Below are 23,450 nucleotides of genomic sequence, written 5' to 3'. Positions count from 1 at the left end.
TTAAATTGAAGATCGAATTCATTCATTGTATTCATATAGGGTCAAGGAGTGTAGCTGTAAAAAACCATCAAAATTGGAGTTAAAATAACCGTTAAATCGTGATTTTTCTTTGATAACCATTGAAAAGTTTTGTTCCGTTACTTGATTTCTGAATGTTTGTTTTTTGCAATTTTTTGACGGTTGGATCGTTGAAACTAGTTTCGTAGAATGCGTATCGTATCAAAACAATAGATTCACTAACACTTAAGAGTTTATTCATACTTTCATTAAGTACAACATAAGATTTTGTTGTATCCATTAGTGTAAATATTTTAAATTAAAGATCGAGTTCATTCATTGTATTCATATAGGGTCAAGGAGTGTAGCTATAAAAAAAATCATCAAAATCAAAGTTAAAATAACCGTTAAATTGTGATTTTTCGTTTATAACCGTCGAACAGTTTTGTTCCCTTACTTGATCTCTGAATGTTTTTTTTTATTGCGATTTTTTGCCGATGCGATCTAGAAGCATATACAAACAACTTTGACGGTTGGATTGTTGAAATTAGTTTCGTAGAATTCGTATCCCATCAAGTTCAATGATATATATATATATATATATTTTTTTTTTTTAAGTAGATTTAAATTTATTTATTTTGTACGTATAACATTTAAGAAATTGAATGGTATGTATATTTAAGCCGATCCAATGGTCACCAATTTTTAATATTTAATTTAATATATATGTAATTATTATAGTTTTTTGGGGTATAAAATTGTTAAATTAATATATATAATTATTATAGTATTTTTTTAGGATTATAAAATTATAAAATTAATATTTTTCTTATTGTATATCGTGTTACCCACGTGTATACCTGAACCAACCCGTTATCTTAATACGTGCTTATCGGGTTACCCGATAATGACCAGATTCGTTATCATGTCGACTCGAACACCTGTTAATTTCGTATCGTGTCGTGTCGAGAATTACCAGGTCTGTGTGAGAGGGTCATACTTCGTCTGCATTTATAATGTATATAAACTATGAATATATGTCATATTCCCCCTTTTTTTTCTTTTTTTTTTTTCTTTTTCTTTTTTTTTTCTTTTTTTTTTTCTTTTTCTTTTTTTTTGCGCGATAACGTGCTCCTTTCTGTGTGGCAATTGCAGCTGCGAGTTCATGCTTATCCGTATATGCGTGGAAAGTTAAAGAGTATGAGAGGAAAAGATGTCTCCGAGTCCATATTTCAAGTCAATTGTCAAATCTTGCAATGGATTAAGATGTTTAATTATATCCCTAGTTTGTGAATGTACGTAGACTATTGGTCTCTGACACTTTTTTATATTCGTTTTTTATTAGTAAAAAATCAGTCTGCATACTTTAACTTGTATATATTTGCATTAGAATTGTTTATTATGATGAGGGGGGACACACGGTTTTATCATAGGCAGATTAAGACTATATATTGTGGTCAATTTTCGCGTGGTCTTCTCCTTTTGGGATGCTTTATTTGCCTTGGCATACATTTGGGGTCCAATGTAGCTAGGGTGGATATGGTGGTGGGGGTGTGAAGGATGATGGGAAGCTTTTTCGAACCAGTGGTGGTTCCTTTTGTTGGTGACGCCATGGCTGGTGGCTTTGGACCAATGAATAGTGAGACTTTCTTTTACATATAAATATTTTACTCATATTAGAATATTGCTCTTATAAATCATATGTTGATGGTGTGAAACATGATGAAAGTGAAAGAGAATTGATGTGTCAAGGATTAAAATTGAATATTTTCAGAAGAAAAGGAGAAATTAAGGAAAATGGGACGTTGGAATGGTAAACTATCCTTAACACAGTGCACTATTGAATATATAATATTTAGTTATAAAAAAATTTTCATCTATAAGAACAAAAAATCTTATAAATAGAGTTTTGGGTTTTGGATATTGATGCTTATCCAACAAAGATTTAATAAAAGGAAAACTAATGAAAAAGGTTTGAAAACTTTGAGTTTTAACGATAAGGATAAAATTAAGGGTAAAGTGAATAGTAACAGGATTGACTTTTAGTGTAAAAATGTGGTTTTTCATTAAAATGAACAGTACCGAAACTTTTCGTTAAAGTTCCCTTTATTAAATCCACTGGCAAATACATAGAATTCCATCTCAACCTTGATGCATAAATGTTATTTGTTACGACTGGCGGATCCACATAGGGACCCTTCGAAAGCCCGAAGAGAACACTTGTGATCAGCCTTTGGGACCCTCCAACAATTTGGGCAAGTGTAGTGGAGAGGTTTGTTGCCTTCATGGATGTACAGGCAGCAGTGCTTATAACAAAGAAGAATGAGAGGTTTTTTAAGTTTTGTTTTAAAAGACCTAACCCAAACGACAACGTTTTTTAGCCAAGTCATTATAAAAATTTTAAAAACTAAAATATCTCTATTTTCTCTACAAAGCCTAAGAACTTCGGTCTTTTCCAGTATCCCCAAATTATATTTAAGAACTCTCAGCCCCAATCGTCGCAACCATCCAACTTGAAACCCAAGTTACCCTATTCCCCGCCACCATTTGCCGTTCTACCACCTTTAGCTGCCTAATTTTATTTCCTCCAAATTCATATAAATTTTTTAATCCTAGACTCTAGTCCCAACTGCCAATTAATAATGTATATATATGTTACATTAACAAATTTTAACTTTGTAGAGTCACTAATTGCGTTATGTTGCTGAGGAGAATTTGTTAGTTTTATTACCTTTGAGATTAATCTTGATTTATTCAATGAACCAAATTTAATAGAAAATAGTGATATGTAACCAAATTAGTCTAATATTTTTTTTTAAAACTTTTATGTTGGGATCCCCTATCTTGCAATCCTTGATCCGCCACCATTTGTTACTCATTCAGAAGAGAAAGGGAAAACTCTTGTTTGGATGGCACAACGTGACAAATTAAGAGAAAGAAATTAAACGATAACATTAAAATTCGCAAGAGAATATGAGAAAACTTTAAAGTTGTTTATTGAGTACCCTAACACCACAAAAAGATTTATAGTCTATCACAACCCTAAACTTGCTAGGAATCCTAATAGAAAGTACAAAAAATAACAAACTACCAAAACATGTCCTCAAAACTTAGAATGATGCTTTGGGCTAGTAAACATTAGAATTCGGCTAAAAATGCGTATATGTCAACCAAGCATTGAGTATTGATGGCGATTTTTTTTTCTTTTCAAAATAACGGACCACGAACCAAAATTTGTAATGTAAAACTTCACTATTGAATATGCACATTTCAATCTGATTTTCGATTCACTTTGACATCTAATCTAAGAAAATGAGACCGATGATATATTTCTAGAGCTTTAGATCTCATCACATGGATAACAAAAGGACAGTCTTGATATAAAGTTAAAAAGATTGCGCAAATTAATTTGAAAAGCAGATGCATGAGTGAACTTTCTAAATATAAAAATGGCAATATTTGAATTGCGAAGAGTGCTTATGCATGAAACCAACCCACCTAAGTAATGTATGAAAAAGTTTCAAAAGTTGTTACGATCGAAGGTGTACTATCACAATTGGCTTTTCGAAGCTCGATCTGCTCTCTACCAAAAGAAGATAGTGGAACTTGTATAATATCGTGGCTTTGCATGAATGATACAAACGACTTTCGAGTCCTTAACTACCAATAAATTAAGTAAAGCTCCCTTTCTTAAAGAGTACCAACAAATTAAGAACCTATCGAAATGCACCTTTGGCGTTTCACCAAATGTCCACTCATTAAATTTTACACGTGGAGCAGTATTATTGGTCATCTATTGATCAGATCAAATCAAACTTGCAAAATAATTAATCCACTACTGTACCATACAAGGAGGGCTACTCCTAATCCCAAACGACTTTCAAAAGGAAAATTTCATATAACATGAACTTAGCTCACCATTAAACAAGAGAAAATTACTCTAAACAAATGGTGCAGATTGGTAACTACTAATCGTTACATTAGGTAATGATCATCTTTTTTACCTAGATAAATTTTGATATTAGGTAATACAATAAGTTTTTTTTTATCATCTCATGGTACTATTTAAGAAAACGATCACTTTGTCAACCATTTTTACCAACTTCTAGTTCTAACTATACTCCTACTTCCATGAGCGTAAAGTGATATATACTAGCTGATTTACCGACAAAAGAAATGTAAGCATCTATGTCTTTTAAAAAGAAAAAGAAAATTGCCCCAAGTTTAAGAGAGAAAAACTTCCTGGAGCGGATGAACACGTTTATCAACTCTTAAGTAATAAATCAATCATCAACTTTCATGTTCTTTAGTTTTCAAAATTTTGTCTACAAATTTAGTCTCCCTAATATTACCCTTGCAAAAAAACAAGAATGTTCGAAAGGTTTTTATCTAGAAAATGTGACTCAGAATTTAGATGCCATTTTTGGTGCATACCAATTGACAGTTAGGGATTGAGACTTATTGAAACCTAATGATGCATAAGTTCGAATTCTTAACTATAAATGGGGAGGGAGTTCAACCAAAAAAGGAACTATATTGGAACCCCTAACAACGTACATCTACGTGGACCAAAAATGTAATGTGGCCAACTTCCAAATTCCACTGTCCCTTTTAGTGGGGACTAGGTTTCCTTTTCACAACGACCCCAGTTCATGTGGATATGAAAGATTTTGCGCTACAATTCTGTTTCTCGCACGTGGTTCACATTTGGAAGCATTATATGTACACTGTTTTCAGAGTAATTCGTCGACACCATAAGCAAACACTTCACTGATTACTTTTTTTTTTATTTATTGATTTATTGCTTTTTAAACTATTTCTGTGCTTAATTAGCTCATTCCTCAACTTATGAAAGCGTTAAGTAAATTAATTATCAGTGTTAATATGGTTAAGAATACATCAACCAAAGTGAAAGTTTGAAAATTCAAGAGATACATAATACATGCAGACAATCGATGAGCTATCCTATCGAAAATTCCCAATGAATGGATACCCTAACTCCACGATGAGGCACTGCCTTCCTCTGGTTTGTATATGCATGGAGAATGTACTGTCATTGTTGCATGTGATACTTTTAGAGTAACAAAAGGATAAAAGATACTGTCGGCGTTACTCTAATTCAAACAGATTGATCATTAAAAACACAAAACTAGGCTTAAAAACATTTAATTAGACACAAAGAACTCAAAACAAACTAAAAAGACTCAAAACATCACAAAATATTCAAATAGACTCAAACTAGACACTAAATGTTGATTTGGACGAAAATTTATTTTAACTTGACTCAAAACACTTAAAAACACAAGTTTGGATAGATTCTAACTAATTTGACACAACAAAGTAAAGGGGATTGGGTTTTTTTGACAAATTTAAAACTTAAACAAACAAATTGCAAAAACTCAGTAAAGGGATACGAATTTGGGTTAATTGATGGGTGATCGGCTAGCTAGAGGGTCATTCTCCACACATAACACACTTTCATACAAATCAATTTCCAGTTGCTTTTTTAAATGATAAAGGTTAAGGATTCATGCATGCACATTACCCTAAAACAGCTCTAACCCTAGCTCTTGTTAATAGGTACGGTCGGCACTCTTGTTGAAAGACTTAACTGATTAGGACCATAGCAATTAGTACAGAAAGCTATTTGTAATGGACCTAAACCGAGGGGTGCTTAAGCTGACTAGTACCGGTAGTGCTTTTTTTTTTTCCTTCCAAAATGGTAGAAACTTTGATTAAATTTGAATCGAAACGTTTACATCAGATGCCTGAGTGTTGTACAACCACTCCGGTTCAAACTCATTCCAACTATGAAGGTCACATTCCTTAAACACAAAAGATGCTACTAGATGTGTTGTCCTATTACTTTTATGTTTTTTTGTTTGAATTATCTCCAGATCATTGGACTAGTTAGTAAAAGATGTATTCATGTGACAACCCTTGAAATTTTTCTTGTTTGGTTAATCGCTTGTTGTAAAAGAAAATAGAAAGCCACTCGTCAATGAATACTAGCTATTATGAAAAACATGCAAATTAACAGGTATTAATTCATCTCGGCCTGTGTTACTAACCCACATCTTGTATGACATGGGTGGGTGATGTGCTTATATTTTAGGTTTAATTTAAACTATGCACTACATATTAAGAGAACCATCCTTATCAACTAAGAAGATTAAGTTACTTTCATGGCATTTCTAAGTTTAGAAGTTGAACAATAGAATTAACTTTTAAGGACAATATCACTTAAAATGCACTCTCTTTTTTTCATCTCCCACGACCTTATATTTCTCTTTATGCTATTAACTATTTGTAACTGTCATCACATAGTTTTCTAGTATTAATAAACAAAATAAACAAAACACGTGTTATAACATGTGTGGACAATAATGTGTTTCTAGTATTAGAAACTTCTATTATAATTATAATGTGTTTATTTATTTTTATTTTTAATTAATATACTGTAAAAGTAGGACATAAAAACCATGTTTCCAACCCACTATATTATAATACGTAAAGTTGTACACCACATGAAAGTGTTCCGAGTAGATAAAGTTTCCCACCTTATTTTTCTTGTAGTGCAACTTGAACCATCAAACACTGAAGAATGTTTCCAAAAGGATGTGGTAACTGATACGATTAGTCCTTCTGTGTGCGCATGGCTATAGGGTAGTTGATGATAAGTTGATAACATGTTTTAATGGTGGTGAGAGCACACCGTACGTAAATAAAGATCAAGCAAGATGAAGCAATGTAAGGTGGATACGCATATAGGGATAGTTAGCATGAGACCGCCCATAAATAGGGATTCTCTGTAAGGTACCTATACCAGCCCTACACTGCAGTGCCCACTTGCAACTATCAGGCTGGCAGTTATACGAGGGAACCTTTTACCCTTTTGTGCTTTTAGCTGCTATACATCACGTTTCTGATGCCCTTGTGGGAAGATTTTGGTTCTGAGTCACAGATATGTTTGGTCCCAAAAGCTTGAACGGTACATAAGATCGTGCAGAATCCATCTTATTTTAGAGATAATAATATGTGTCCCACACATCTGCAGTAGGCAGAGTCAAGATTTTAAATAATTGTTCATGATATCGATCAAAAAGTTTCATTCGACTATTTTGTTGAGCGCCTAGTAGCCACCTACTAATTTCTGCAAACGTATGCCCAAAGTTTATGCCAACATATGTCCACAACTACTATTATTTGTAGAGGCTTGTCGAGGATGGTTGGAGGGATACTATGGAGTAACGTTGAAGACTGTCAAGGTTTGTCAACTAAGGTATTTCATCGAGCACATGGTGCCCACAATAGAGTCTCACACAAGAAGAGAGAAAAGGAAGATAAAGATGTTAGAAGAAAATAGAAGAAGTAGGAGAAGGAGATTGTAATTTAGTTTGCCTTAACTGTTTATAAGGATAAAAAATAATACACAAACAAATATACATGGAGTTTTTTAAGTTGTTGGGGGTCAAAGGCAGCCAATGACCTCATATTAGCTCTGCCATTGCACATATGTTCGGTATGCTAAATCATACATACTTGTATTGCACTATATATGTAGTTGTGACAGCTTGAGAATAACTCCCCTATCTTGGATTCAATAGGCCATGTGACGAGAGAGATAAAAAACATTGAAACTGCATGTGATGGTAATGTAGTTTATTTGTCATATAATAAGTCTTGTGGATTGGAGAGTTTGTCATAATAATATATTAACATCATTAATTAGTTACCATAGATTGTCATGGATTTGACTCATTTCCAATTGTTGAAATGACAACATTTTATTTTGCAAACCTCCTAATCAAAATCATTCATTATCTTTATCATTATCATTTAAAGAAACCCTCTAGAGTAATTCTGTCAACTCAAATACCTTTTAGTCATCCATATGTGCCGCACAAATTGACAGTTATGGTAACAAGTGACTCCTCGTGATAAATTGTCAATTTGTTTGATTTATATGAATGACTAAATGGTCTTCAAATCGAATAATTTTTTAGATATGATCTTTAGGTAATTATAAAGAGAAGGTTTTTATCACAAATAGTCCCTGAAATTGATCCACACCATCAAAATAGTCCCTGAAACTGAAAATCAATCAATGCAGTCCCTAAAAATAGGTGTCACAAATCAATATGGTCATTCCATCACAATTCTATCAAAAATTATGTTATGTGCTGATGTGGATTAAATGATTTAATAACTAATTAAAAAAAATTGTCAAAATACCTTTTTCTATAGTGAGATTATCTCAAGTCAGAGCTCGTCGTTCTCCGTGTCACCAAGATCACCGAGGGAGAGCCTAAATGTTGACCATGATGTCACAGAAGTTGCCATCAATCCAAGCCGTCACCAAATGTGGTATCAATCTTGATCCAATTTGGTGAAGGGTATCGAAGGTTGTAAAGATGAGTGTCTTAAGTTTTTTTTTTTTTTCCCAAAGAAAAGACGGTGAAGGCTATCATAGATGGAGCTAGAGGAGTGTGGGTCGAGATTGAAGGTGATTACGAGACTAGGTTTCCGGGTTGACATCTTTTTTAATTAATTATTAAATTATTAAACCTATTTCTAATTTAATTAGACTTGTGAGACCAATTTATGTGCCAGATCAGCACATAACAAACTTTTTTATGGAATTGTGACCGAATGGCCACATTGATTTAAGACACGTATTTCTCAGACTAATAAATTTATTTTCAATTTTAGGAACCATCTTGATAATATGGGTCACTTTCAGGGACTATTGTGATATAAACCCTTAAATCTTATTGGACCCATGTATGTGTTGCATCAGTATATAACAGAATTTTTGACAAAATTGTGGTGGAAGGACCATATTGATTTGTGACACCTATTTTCAGATTACATTGATTAATTTTTAATTTTAAAGACCATCTTGATGGTGTTAGTCAATTTCAGAAACTATTAGTGATAAAAACTCTAAAGAGAACAATTCTTCGTAGTATAATGTGTGTACGGAAATAGAATGATACAACATCATGTATTTGTCAAGAATGAAAAACTCCTTACATATAAGAAAAATAGTGTCTTAATTAGAGTTTCCAATGGGTCCACCTAGATCTCACCTGATTATTGCCAAAATGCCTTCTGCAGGAGATACGCAGTGAGCCAGAATTATTTTGCATGCATGTATGGATGAGTTATGTCATTCCATTTAGTTGTCTTGGTGGAGAGCAACTATAAACTTTTGTTTTTCGTTTTAATGAAATCGTAAGTTAATTACTGCAATAATATAAGAACCACCTCCCATTTATGAGTGTTTTACCTCTTTATTCAATTGAAAATACTCAAATGTCATTGAAATTCATTTGAAGAAAATCTGATCATTTCTGTTGTCTCTGAGAGAGAGAGAGAGAGAGAGAGAGAGAGAGAGAGAGAGAGAGAGAGAGAGAGAGAGAGTACCAACTACCACAAAGATACATTATAGACACTAAAAAAGGAAATTTATAGATAGAACGAGAGAAAAGACAAACACAAAATTGTGAAAATTTGATTACACGGCTGAGAGATCCAATATTACACTTAATAAACTTTTAATTATTAATAATCCAACTTAAGTAGCCACCCAAAAGGGCTCCCAATACTTTAACAATCCTTTCTTCTCACACTCACCGCCACCTTCTTTGCACCTGCTTGGCCTTTCAAACTTTTCTATTCCCTCTTCACCCCTAGCATTCAAACTATTCCCATCGACCTCCTCACCCTCCATCAAACACACATTTGATCTCTTCCCTCCGCCTCCTTCTTCTTCTTCTTCCTCCTCCTCCTCCTCCTCCTCATCCTCCTTATCGCCTCCTAATTGTTCTACCAATTCTTCTTCTGTATTTTCTCCCACCACTTCTTGATCTTGCTCTTCTGCTTCCTCCTCAATTATGTCATTTTCACACCCTTCATTGTATTCTTGAATGGCTGCTGCTTCTTCTTCTGAGTCAAAACTGGGAGTAAAGGTGTTTGAAAAGCACAATCGAAGGCGGCCATTGCTTCTTTCAGCTTGGAAGCATGAATGACTTAAAGGGGCCTTGACAGCTTTGATGATCAGCCTCCCATCTTCCCTGTGAGGCCTAAAGTGTAGAGAATCCTCGCCGCTTATTGTTGTCAATGGAGGTGGAAAATTATGAACATTATTCACCTTCTTTGCACCCGAAAATTTATGCTTATTTTGATGCTCCCTTGGCGCTGCATTCGATTCTGATTCAGACATTGGTGAGAAAATGCTGAAGCTTTCTGTGATAATGGCGCCGGTCTCGCAGCCCAAGTCTTCAGTGCACAACTCCAAGCTCTTCTCATTTAGCTTAGTAACTGATGAGCTCCTATAAACCCTAGGAGGGGTGTAAGTATTTTCTTTGTCCACCTCAGCAGTAGGGTTTTCTAGTGAGGGTTTGGAGATAGCTTCGAGGAAACTCCAGGAGGTGGCCTTATTGCTGTTGATTTCCTCATAATTATTGCATTTCTCTTCAGAGAAACAAGCTTTGATTCCTAATTCTTGGGGGGTAATTGGAGAAAAGTGATGAGCTACCGGTGCAGAAAGCTTTAGCCTTAGGGTTCTTGGCTCCACAAGGTGAGGAGACTCCAGGCATGACTGCAGACCTTGGCACACGATTGTCGCCATATACGCTGGAAATTTCCAGGAAATTTAAAATGGCAATCAAATTTTGAGGTGGAAAACGAAATGAAAAGGTGGGTGCAGGGAAAATAAAGGATTCAGATAGAGGGGTTTTGTTGTTTTGTGGTGTCTGAGAAACAGGGTAAAAGCAGAGGACTCTGTTTTTCTGGTGTTAGGAAATTAGAATGAAGGGAGGTATTTGTGTTGTTTGGAGAGTGAGATAGAGGGGGAGAGAGGGAGGAGAGGAGAGAGGGAGGAGGGGATTGAGCATGGGTGAAAAGAGAGGGTGCGGGGTGGGTATTTGTAGTCCTCCAAGGTGGAAGCCTGGAAGGTATAGATCATAGAAGGAGAGGTGGCCCAGGCGGGCAGGAGGCCTTTTTTACACCACTTGAATTATACAATTCTTAGTATGCTACACACTACAACTAGACAAGAAAAAGAGTTATAAAGAATAATCTTCACCAGTAAGCTCTTCAAAGAACTTTAAATGTCGTGTTAATATAAGGAATTCGAAATTTTAAGCAAAATAATTTCTTTTTTTCTCTGTTTCCCAAATGTCATCATCTGGGCATGCATGGATGTAGTTAAACAGAGAGACACATGGCATTTATCATTTCTTTAAAATTACCAGCTTTCCTATTCCTTTCCAAGTGAAAGCCGACAAAGGGCAAGGAAGAAAAGGATTCCGCCAAATATTTCTTGACAGTGATATTGCTTTTTCTGTTTCTGAAATATAAGATTTATCAATTAAATACTACAACACTGTGTAGCTAGAGACCAGTGTTTTTGCGTATGATCCATATGCCACACGAGTCTGGCAATCCATTATATAATATAAAGAGGAAAAACAAATACATCAGCACACATCCTTTGAAATTTCTAAGTGGAATTACTAGATTTTGCACATTTTTATTTATATATTATACTGACCACAGACTTTATACACACAATCGACTAATTAGCCTCCATATAGTAAACATAGGAATAGAGGGGAATATATTACCACCTTATGTTCTATTTGAATGTGTAGTCCAAATTGAACGACATAAAATACCAGACTTCTTGGATGCTCTTGTGGTGGAGAGTGGTCACTTGTAGACACCTCTGGGATGCCATCATGATGTTCTAAAGCAATAATATAATGTCGTGCAGGATGGTTAAACTACATGTCACTGTAATATTGACTTAAAATGTCATTGTAATATTTTAAAGGGGGTGAAGATATGTAAGTCATTCCCCTTATTGTGAGATGGTTGTCTACTACATTTATTCTTCTTGATAGATGATCTAAACGCATACATCACTATTATCAATGTCTACAAGTAAAGCTCGATTATTGGTTTGGTTAATTTTAAACAATTACAAGTGGCCATTTACCACAGTAATAAAATGTGTTACCCTTGCATGATGACGTGGGTTCAGACATCGTTGATAATTAATCTAACATCTAATTTAACAAAATTTATCGTTTGATAAATAAAAAAAAATTCTAAACAATCAGTCTAACGAAAAAAACATTACCTAGATTGAAATCTACGTATTATTCTATATATACCAGACCAAGATGGGAAGATTCATGCTGCATGCATCGAAGGGGGATGGGGGGGAGACTGTCCGTGCAGCATGCATCAATAATTATGTTCGGCGAAATAAAACTTAGTTAGCTTCAGCAGGGAGACAGAATCCCATGGGTATATTTTCCTATGGATCCTTGAAACAAGGGATGGGTGATGGAGTGCTGAGTCCCACCCCAATAAATGATCCAGCAAAAACTAGCCTATCTTGTTCAAATATAGTCATAATAATGCCTCATGCCTGCCTGCTCGGAATATTTCTCAACACAAGTACCCGAAATCATGGAAATTATTTTTCAATTTTGATTACAAACTTGAAACTTGGAAAGAATCTCTCAATCGTGTAACGCCTTTAATTTGTTTGGGTGATGCTATTTACACACATATTTTTACTTTTCATACATTATTCTTTCAATTTTCTCGAACTTTAAATGAAAAATATCAATATACAAAAATTAATAAGAATGTTTGAGAGATAAAAATTAGCATATGAATAGCAGTACTTTTATTATTTTTTTTTTTCCTCTTCAATTTTTGTGCGTTGGAAAGGCGATCGATGTGGTTCCCTCCAGCTTGGTGGGTTGTACGTTTGGTTTGTGGTAACAATTATTATTTATGTTCCTGCCGTCACTTTGCACCAATCCCATAAGGCCATGCAAACTTTATTATGACTGTTAATTCTCTGTAGAGCCACGGCACTAATTGTACGGACACTTAGGTAGACATGTTAAAAGCTAAGTGATCCTCCACTAGGTTACCCTTTTGTATGTCGGCCGGCTATGTGCCTTACTAATTCAAACCTAATTAAGGCTATATCTTTGATTAAGAAAGTTTTAAATTTTAAGGTATTGAGTCTAAATTGGTATAATGGACCAAAAATGTAGTTAGAGGAGATTGGCTATGACGAGCATTATAAAGACATGCGAGAGAGAATTATAAATGACATATTCTAAGTAGAAATTTGTAAATATCTCTTGCATGCCTGTGTATGTTTATAGAGAGCGTTGCTAATTCACTCTATCTACATTCTATGTTCCATTTTGTACTAAATTGGACTCAATTTTTTGAGACTTGGGAAATTCCTCACCCAAAATCTCAACGTATCTCTCTCTCAAAAGAAAAATTCATGTGAAGACTTCTGTGCCAAGTGGAAAAATAAGGAGAGACAGAGCTATTTACAGGCCACAAGCTAGCATCCCTCCTAAGCATGAAGTCTAGCTTTGCCACTAATTAAGCAAGAGTGATTGGTACTACCTAATTAAAACATAATGTGCATGTTTTAAGTTTTATTTTTTTATTCAAACTTCTTAACAAAATATATTTTAGCGGAACATTGCATGCATGTGACTCATCTTTCCGTGTGACAGGAAAGTCCTCATGCTGGTTGTTTTCTCTTTCTATCTCTAAAATCATATCATTCATATTTATCAAATACTATATCAAAATGAAATATCAGCAAGGCTGCAAGAGCGATCAGTGCTGCCTATAGTTAAAACATAACATACACATGTTTCAAATTTTTTGTTATAGTTCACATTCCATAGCATATATATTCAAACTAAACACTGCAGATATTTTGACACAAAGGAAATATTGCATCCACTTGACATCATGAAATTTCTTTATATCAAAGATCCCCAAGAAAGTTCTTTGATCTCTCTTTAGCTAAAAGATCATTTTTATCAAAGGCTTGCTTATTGATAAAAATGGAAATTAAACCAGCTCAAGCTAAATGCTAAAAGCATATGCCCACCCTAAATACTAAAGCATGTGGGAAGACAACAAGTGACCTGCCCTAAATGCTAAAGCATACGCCCAGAATAGTTAGGACCACTATCCTACAAATGTTGCTTTTAGGAGTAATGGTTGCTCCTGCTGGAGGGCGTTTTGTGGTGGTGAGTGATGTGGGTTTCCCAGTATAGAAATTTTAGAGCAGAAAGTTGAGCAATTGGAGGAAAAAGTAAAGAGGAAACCAGCAGGAGCATCCGGCAATCAAATTCTTTTTATGTGTACCTGCTGACAATATTGTATCATTTGCACGTTGCCTTGTGTTTTTATAATTTATGCTGACCAATGAAAATATGTGTAATATTAGCAGAATTAATTCGTATTGACGTCAAAAGTGTACTGTTTTTAAACAATATTTTGTTTCATATTAATATATCACCGACCTCTTTTGGTCGGTCGAGTGCATGCTGTTAAAACATGCATTCTCGTAATTTTATTTTACATTTAAGTTAATACTAATAGGGGTTTAAGAGGCTGAAAAGGCCAAGAATTTGCATGAGAGTGCATGCTGAGTTGCCGGGGTGACTTTCTTCTGGCTTATCAGTTGACAGATAAATGGAGAACTCCGCCAAACTAAAGTAAAGCTTATAAACCTTATTTACTAATGGGAGGATTAATTAAATCACTAGAGATGCAATGATGCAATCTGTTTAGTGTCTTGTTTCTTTGCTAAGAAAATGTTCTATAACGTCATTAGTTTTGCTTTTGTCTTTAATAATTTCCATTTTCTACATGAAGTTAATTTCAATCATCTTTCTTTTTTCACATTATCCAATTAATTTTTGCTCATCTAATTTATGTTAATTTCCAATTTACGTTGGTGACAGCGCAGTGTAGAATCACTTCATTGCCTTCAAAATATAAATAAAAATACAAAAGATGAGAAGAAAAAAAAAAAAAAAAAAAACTTATATCTTCTTCTCTATTGTCCATGATGTAATGAAAGCAATCTCTTCTCGTATTTTATAAGAAAATTAGCATATGAATTTATGATTATGATACAGACTAAAAGTGACCATATATGTTGCAGATTCTCACCCTAAAAAATCAACTAAAAGAATTTTCGATAACAACATGCATTTACTGTTCAAGTAGAATTTGGAAAGAAAAATTGAACTCATGGATGCTTTCATCATCTTTGAGATATTTTGGAACAAAACTCGGAGCCATTTGTGCACGATTTTCGTCTAAAGGGCAATTTAAGGTCAAATACCATGTACTATGGTCCTCGAACGCTGTTAATCCAAGAAGGAAATTTTGACCGTCTATTATCATCTGTCCGTTCAATTTTATCTTACTTGTTTTGTTACGCAATAGGATTAACAGCTCATAAAAAGAGAGAATTACAAATCAATATCATAAGGTCAAGGAGTAATGTTATTCATACTATATTTTTCTATCATATTTTCATATCACCTTAGGTGTCATTTGATGTGTACAACCACATCATTTGAATTAATCAGATTTTTAAATTTAGTTCATTATTTAATAAACTAATAATCAAGAAAAACTAGTTAATTAAATAATAATTGTGGTATACGAGAAGTCTTTTTCCTTCATTTTCTTGGATTTTGCAAATTTTTCAAATGATGTGGCTGTCCACATCAGATGACACCTAAACTAGTATAGAAATGTGGTATAAAAATATGGTATGAATAACATTACTCGAGGTCAAGAGACATCAGCAGAATTAACCATTAAAGATTATTTATAACAAGAAGTTGCTCAAAACAGACGGAGACCGTCTTGTAAAAGATAGGCTCAAATTGACTAATTTCATTAGCAACAAAATTTATTGTCGAATACTACAATTCCAATCGTGGTGCAACATTTCACAAGAATCTTATGGCACTTCATAGATTTCTAGCTTGGGGGCGTAGGCATAGTAATTCGATCTCAAAGTAAACACTGCCAAAGCAAAAACCTGAAAACTTAATTAATAACCTTTTGGCACCTCTAATTGATCATACTTTTTTATTACTCTCTATTAGTACAAAAATCTTCTACATCAGCAAACTAATTGAATAACAAGGGGAGCATCAAGCATGCATCAGAATCTGTATTTTTCCTCCTAATCATTTTGGTTGAGAGAAAAACAGAGACACAGACACAGAGAGAGAGAGAGAGAGAGAGAGAGAGAGAGAGAGAGAGAGAGAGAGAGAGAGATAAACTGCATCAGATTCCATCACAGATTTTGTATTGGAGAGAATCTTTAACAAAGTAAACGTCATTTCCCCTTGGCTTTAAATGAAAGCCTAAAGTTAAGCCTTTAATTATTTTCCAATAAACATCATTTGTTTCTTAATTAAGACTTTACTGAGAAAGACAAGAGGATCCAGTTCATGGCTTACACAAGCAACTAAATAAATAAAGCACTCACACCTACCTTTTAGAATTTTGACCCATGTTGTGATGTTAGTGCCTTGCCTTTCCCTTCCATTTTGAATTATTAGTTTAAATTAATCTCCTTTCTTCAACTTAATTGTAATTAAATAACAGCCGGACTAAGCAATGAAAGCCTAGGTAATCCATGCAAACATGTCATGCAAGTAATGGCCATTAGTTTATTTTATTGCTAATCTAATTACAAAGTTAACAGTAAACCACCATCGAGCTCCATGAAAAAAGCTCTTAGAAGCACGCAATACACATATGTAAGCACCGCAGTCGAAGGTCTGTCTTTATTGATGGTGACTAAATAAGCTTTTAACTTTTAGTCTCAACTCGTATGCCTTTCTCTCACTGTGAGAGCTTGTAGTATTTAGCTTTTAACTTTGTTTTGTGTTCACAGAGCTTATTTAGTTTAGGTTTAACCGTGCTACTAACTTTAAGGGCCAATTTGAATACCCCTGTTGCTGGTGGTTGGAGGAAAACCTTATATTCTTTATGATAATGTTGAAAAGCTACGGATGTTAGATCTCTAAAGGATTTTACAAATCGTTATTCCAAGTTACAATGATAAAAATATCACAAGCAAAAAACTTAATGCAGATTATAAGTTGATGTTTCCAAATCCGAACTCCAATGAGCATACGCACAATCTAACGTTGTTCCATTTTTTGTATGACTTGAATCGCATCGAAATTCATTATTGTCCATGAATTATGATTTTGAAATTTACAAAAGTTTGATGTGAGGTTATGATAAAAATTTGGATAATTCAATTTAAATTTATGTACCCTTTTAGATCGATTATGAATATCAAAGAAAAAAAAGAAGTCGATTGCATGCGTGATTTGTCACTTACTCTTCCACTACCATATTTTAGTAGTAATCGTTGAACTAAATCATTATCCGTATATAATACGTATTTCTCGATGAGCAAAGTTGAGCTAGAGTTTCTGCATTTGGCCTTAAAAATAGCAGAACAAAAGTAAGGTTCGTAATCACATGCCTAGCTGACAGTGATGATGAGGAATAACAGTCCACTATATTTGAAAATTTCCCTCATCGAGTTATCCAAAAATTATAAACTTGGAGGATTAGTTAAACATATGTTATTCAATCATGATCGATCATAATTAAACATATTAAATCATTGTAAAGATTGCACGTAGCTAGCATTAAGAAAGTCAAACATATAATACACACACACACACACATACATGTAAATGGTAGCTGCATCATGTTCTTTTGTTTTGGTCGATTTTATTGTTAAACCTAATAAAGATAAAGAAAGATCGTTGTCCCATTAAACCTGTGATTAATTAAATTTTATAAAGAACAAATATGAGTCAGTTAACATGCATGCGACACACCATAATACTATATGCAGCAGAATTAATTATTAATAATATTTCACTTTCCAATTTTTATTTTCTTTTGCATGTTTGCTGATGCATATATTTCACTTTCAGTTCAATAACAACGAAGCCAATGATAAGAAAGCAAATAAGTCCCCGCCATGAGAACCCTATTTTTTATGGGTAGAACTACAGTGAGTGGTCTAAACTCCGAACCCTATTTATTTATTTCTTCAAAAAAAAAGAAAAAAAACAGATAAAATGAATCTAGCCAAATATAGGCTCTTGCATAAAGAATCAAAATAGTATGATGTGCTACTTCTTGTCTACAGATCCTTGAGAATCCCTTGAAGAGACTTGGTCTCGCCATGTCCAGAAAAGGATGAAAACGTTATTTAGAATGATTCAAAAATGTTATCATGCATTTTAAATTTATAAAAATATAAGAAAAAATTTGTATAAGAAATGTGTGATATTTTTGAAGAGTCAATAAGAGAACAATTTTATAAAAAAAAATTATCCGTCCATAAAAAACTGTATCAAGGGATGGAAAATAATTTTCGTAACGAAAAACAAAAATAAAACATTAACTTTAAGGAAACAGATCGACACTGGAAAATTACAAAATTAGTAAAACCAATACAAGTATGATATTTATCATGCCAATTGTTGTTAGATCATCATCCTTCATTTTTGCTTGTTGATAAACATGTCTTACTTGAAGAATATGTAGGCCTTGCATTAGACTCGTTTGATAAGCAAAACTGGATCGGAATGGATAGGTCTCCATTTTCTGGACAAATTGAAAGTAGAAGTGAACGATTTTTTATTTAGAGGTGATTAGAAGAGGATTAAACATCGAGAAAACTGATCCCTTCGAAACCTTCATTTTGGGAAGGATTGGAACGGGTAAGCTCCATTTATGAGTAATCCATCTTCTACCCTGTAGTTGATAATTCTGTCATCACTCTCCTCAACATGCATTGAGTTTAAAGAGTTATCAACTCCAATCCAATCCTTCGTATCAAACTAGCCCTTAATGCGACATTTAGTACTGATTAAAACGTCCCGGTGTATCCCATTCCTATATACCAAGATTTTTTACATCAAATCCTCATCCTAGGATCCAATGATCGAGATATAGTGGCTAAAAATCTCAGCATATAGGAGACAAAGGAGCATACTTTCTTTCAAACCTGAGAGAGAGAGAGAGAGAGAGAGAGAGAGAGAGAGATAGTTTGCTGAAGTGAAGTAAAAATAAAAAATAAAAAAAAGAAAAAAAAAGAAAAGAGAAACCTATTTCTGTGTTGAAACTATAACTTATATATCTAAATTCATATCAAGATTCAGCTTTACACGAGATCCTAGAAGCATCAAAATCTAAGAAAATTATAGAGGTATTATCCTTTGTTCGCACTGTTCTAGCCTCACTCAACAAAATATTAGCAATCTTCTCTGCCAAAGTCTCCCCGTCCATCGAGTATCTCTCTTTCGTCTATACAACACCAAGTCAAAAGAGCCAGAAAGAATAACGTTAAGCGAGTAATTATACAATATCGATCCTTCTCACAGAAAATTAAGCAAAGGAAAAGAAATAAAGATACTACCTGAAGAACTAGCTGAATCGCCTTCTTCGCACTAATTACATCCCATAAGCCATCACTGCAAACCCAAATTCCAGAGTTAATCTTCCGTTAAGCATAAGCATTGTATTATTCTCTTGTCCAGTATTGAAGTTCAGAACGTAAAATTTAACAAAGTCAAATCAAAAGGCACAATAACCTGGCCATTATCGCAAAGGCATTGCTCGTTCGATTGATATGAACTACTTGGCTAATGTATGGTTCACAACTGAAGCGGGAATCCTGCTGTTTAAGAAATTTGTCTCCAAGCATCCGAGCAAGGTTCAAACCTGAATAATTGGAGCAACGCGTGAGGGATTACCAACATCTAATCATGTAATTCACAAACAAATGGAAGTGATCATTACCACATAGGCGTGTTTCCCCCTCTTTCAACGGGGCTCCTGTTTCCTGGATTCGGAGTCTTTCACCATAACTACTAATTCTATGGTCCTCGGTCATCTTAATCAGCTTCCCATCAACACTTCCACAATTAAATCATACTTGGTTTAAAACAGGGAAAGGCAGTTTAAAACAGGGAAAGGCAGGTTTATTTTTATCCTAATGGAAAGACGAATTGATGAAAACATACTTCATAACACAAGCTGAATCTCCAAGATTTGCACATTGCACAAAGAAATTGTCACCACCGTCAGTCCAAACCAAAAGCAGAGTGGCAGTACAGCCCTGCAAAAGATGGTCCATCATATTATGCAAACCACAAACTTTAATTGCTAGTAAAAGAAGCATCTGAAATGTATATGAAAAGGAATCAATTTTAGATGTGCGAGTCAACTGCTTCAGTTTCTAATAACACAAAAAGTGCAACTAATGGACCAAGGTAAATCAAGTGAAAGGGAAAACCTCGTAATGGTGATTCATGCTTGTTTCTGTCTGAAAAAATGCATCCCTGAGAACATCTGAAGCATCACATAGTGACAAGACCCTCTCCCTTTTCAGCGAATCCGATAAAATGTTAGCAACGATCTGAGGAAGAAGCCTGTAAAATAAAAGGACTATTAGATAACTACAAAAGCATCCATTAGAAACATAGGACACTTAAATAGTAAAAGAAATACTAACTTGCTAGCAGATCTGGCTGCCTCTGCTCCACCATGTCCATCGCAGATACCAAAAAGTCCAAACTGAAAGGCAAGAACTTAGGTGATATTAGCTCTTTCAGAAACTAGCAAAAGTATTTCAATGGAAGCAAACACAACGACATAAGCTCTGAAACCTGATCAACCCCGGGAAGAGACCATTGATAGTAGCACACATCTTCCATTGGAAGCTTCTTCCCTCCACGACGCAGAGCCATGGGATCTGAAGCCACACCAACTCCAAAGGGGATCTGACTCCCAGTTTCAGATGCAACATGAACCTGCCACAAAGGATAGGAAATTAGCAAATGTTATGTCACCTATACAATACAATTTGTGAACACTAGATATCCTCACTATAAAGCCAACAACTAAGTGAATCAGGATAATAAATATAGAATAAACAACTACCATGATCAATCAAAGCCTTACCACAACATAACATAATGTATAACATCAAGACTTTAGATCGGTTTTCTATTAGAAATCTGTTTGTTATGTTCAATAAAAGAGGCGCTTGTACAGACAAAAGGAACTGCAGACCAACAAAATTAAAGGTACTTAGTCATAAATACTACAATGCTACCCCAAATTATTTTGGAACCATATATGTTTATTCTTTTCACCTTTTCTCTTTGCTTAGTCAACCATGGAAAAGGGTACTACATACATAGAATCATTAAAGGGGGCATCTAAGAAGCATATAATTTAAGTCTCTTTATCATAGAACATTATGGTATAATGGTAGGTTTGTCCTATTATATTTACACAGGCAAGTTAGAACATCAGTCTTGGGTCTTGCAACTATTTTGCATATCATATGAATCCAAGTACTTGTATTCATTGACACGTATATTGTCTAATATAAATTCTTCTCAGTAGCAGAAGCAACAGACAGCCAAAGTAAAATCAGATTAATGTGAGAAATTCAGAGTCCTAAAAGTGTATCTATGTCGCCCAGCCAGAATGTCAGCGTTTCTCTATTTTGTGTATGTTCTGCATAAATATAATTTAACTAGCATGAAAACGATTACTATTACGCAAAAACAGTAATGTTATATTACAACAGAATGCATATGTACATTTTTTTTTCTTCACTCGGATATAAAGGCACATTGACTTACGAACACTTTTGAGGTCGTTCCGAGTGTTATTACGTCTCCACTTGCAAGCTCCACGGGGTTACCCCAATGTCTACCTCCAGAATCAGGATTATTGATTGGTTGAGAGTTCAGAAGTGTTCCATTCAGGCTGCCCATGTCGACCAGCTCCCATTTCATTTTCTGCAGCCAATGATCAGGATTAACATTATTATTATACCACAAACACACAGATGCAATGCCAAGAAATTCAAAGAGGTAGTAGTTGTTATGCTTACGTTTGAATTCCAGTTTATCAATGCATGCTTTCCTGATACCTCCGAGTCCTTCAATAATAAATCACTTGGAGGAACCCTTCCCAGGGTCATAGGAAGCCTGGAGGAATTTGTTGACTGTACTGAACAACGAAGTCCATGGGAAGGACCGGATATGACCTCCAGGTTGAGGCAGGTTCCTGCACTTCTAAAAGAAGAATATGATCACGTGTTTTACAGTCAACTGTATAAAACCATTAGAAGAAAAAACACTTCAAACATGTGAAAGGGATAAGAAATTACTTTGATTCAAGGTATCCTTGGGCAGAAACTCTTGAAATCTCTCTTGTTCTAAACTCTGTCTACTGTTCTTCTGCTCTTCCAGTAACTGCTGGATTGCCAATGGACGCTTCAGGGTCTGACCAACCAAAATATCCTCTGGAGCATCAGAAATCACATCTAGGACAAAGCTATCACCTGAAATAAAGTGAAGCATAAATGTCTGATCTTGCTAAGGATTGAAATTGCACTTAAATGCAACTAGTACAAGAATTATTTAAAAGTTATTCCACTTGATGAACTTAATTACTTTGAGTCAAAATGGGAGGTGCAGTGGGAAGCCTCGGCTTATGCACAAGTCCTTGTGGTCGGGGTGAGCGAAAATTCCCTTCACTTGGAAAGCATGCTCCCTCTAGATCATAACCTCTTGGAAGCTCATTGCCCTGGTTCCGGACCAAATCAGCATCATCCGAAACAAGGGGTCTCTCAAGCTCACCAACCTAAACGAAGAATCACAAGGTGTGAAACAGCTTAATAATTACTGGGTAAACCAAATGATAAATCATATATCCAAAGGGAAGCACTTGGTATTCAGGTAATCATTGAGAATATTAATAGAGATGCGAGACAACAATCATCTAGTGAGATGGCTTGACTTTTTGAATGGTCACATAACGCCTGCCCTTTTCACACTTTGTCAGAGTGTGTAGTTTTGTTACTTTGTAGTCTCTTGTATAAAGTTCGTGCACTCGGGCACCACACCTTGGCACTGTTTCAATTACTCTTTTATCAATGTAGGCTTCTGATTTCATTGCTTTCTCAGAGATAACAAACGCAACGCAGAAAACTAAACAATAGAAAACATATAATGATAGAACCTTCAACAATAGAAATCAGCCCCCGCTCGAATGTGAAATGAAGAAACAGCTTAACAGAGTCACATACATACATCAGCATAAACACAAAACAACAACTAAGCTGTAACATTAACCCACAAAAGCTCGAACTCCCAGCTTCAAAGTCTTCAACTTTACCCCGAAACACAATATCAAAACCGAAAAAACTCGAGGGAACCGATTGAAACACGAAACGAAACTAATTATGCGCATCAAATCATTGATCACACTCGAATCACCACAAATGCTACTTGCACATTCCGAGCTAAACTGATCAAAGTGGAACAAAGCTACAAGTCTTAGGCTGTAAGCTAACTAGCAATCCGAAACACACCAGAAATTCCCATTAAAAATCCAGTGATCAAACAAGGTCAAACCCGATGCGTCAAAACATTCAAAATTTCCTTCCGTCTTTCCTACGTTTTCTCGGCAACCAAACAGAACATTGCACTGTAGGCGTTCTCTCG

The 23,450-nt window shown here is 34.8% G+C and overlaps 2 protein-coding genes across 2 annotated transcripts in view; both read right to left on the bottom strand.

The window, feature by feature from the left end:
- Window positions 1–9,526: 9,526 nt before the first annotated feature.
- Window positions 9,527–10,737, bottom strand: LOC137736641 (protein FANTASTIC FOUR 1-like). The gene has a single exon (XM_068475877.1). The coding sequence runs from the start codon at window positions 10,631–10,633 to the stop codon at window positions 9,578–9,580; it is 1,056 nt and encodes a 351-aa protein (XP_068331978.1). The 5' UTR covers window positions 10,634–10,737; the 3' UTR covers window positions 9,527–9,577.
- An 8,298-nt stretch (window positions 10,738–19,035) lies between these two features.
- Window positions 19,036–23,450, bottom strand: part of LOC137736150 (protein phosphatase 2C 70-like) — a 5,751-nt gene continuing 1,336 nt past the window's right edge. Inside the window, exons 2-14 of the mRNA XM_068475476.1 lie at window positions 22,870–22,934; window positions 22,398–22,587; window positions 22,112–22,285; window positions 21,833–22,008; window positions 21,579–21,737; window positions 20,592–20,735; window positions 20,438–20,499; window positions 20,219–20,354; window positions 19,947–20,041; window positions 19,723–19,838; window positions 19,515–19,644; window positions 19,340–19,394; window positions 19,036–19,227 (exon numbers count right to left, since the gene is read on the bottom strand). Of these exons, the coding sequence (XP_068331577.1) occupies window positions 19,072–19,227; window positions 19,340–19,394; window positions 19,515–19,644; window positions 19,723–19,838; window positions 19,947–20,041; window positions 20,219–20,354; window positions 20,438–20,499; window positions 20,592–20,735; window positions 21,579–21,737; window positions 21,833–22,008; window positions 22,112–22,285; window positions 22,398–22,587; window positions 22,870–22,934 (1,658 nt within the window). The 3' untranslated portion in view covers window positions 19,036–19,071. The remainder of the gene's footprint in view (window positions 19,228–19,339; window positions 19,395–19,514; window positions 19,645–19,722; window positions 19,839–19,946; window positions 20,042–20,218; window positions 20,355–20,437; window positions 20,500–20,591; window positions 20,736–21,578; window positions 21,738–21,832; window positions 22,009–22,111; window positions 22,286–22,397; window positions 22,588–22,869; window positions 22,935–23,450) is intronic.

Source organism: Pyrus communis, chromosome 6, assembly GCF_963583255.1.
Source record: "Pyrus communis chromosome 6, drPyrComm1.1, whole genome shotgun sequence".
In the NCBI taxonomy this organism is placed as follows: domain Eukaryota; kingdom Viridiplantae; phylum Streptophyta; class Magnoliopsida; order Rosales; family Rosaceae; genus Pyrus; species Pyrus communis.
This window is presented reverse-complemented; position numbering and strand designations above follow the sequence as displayed.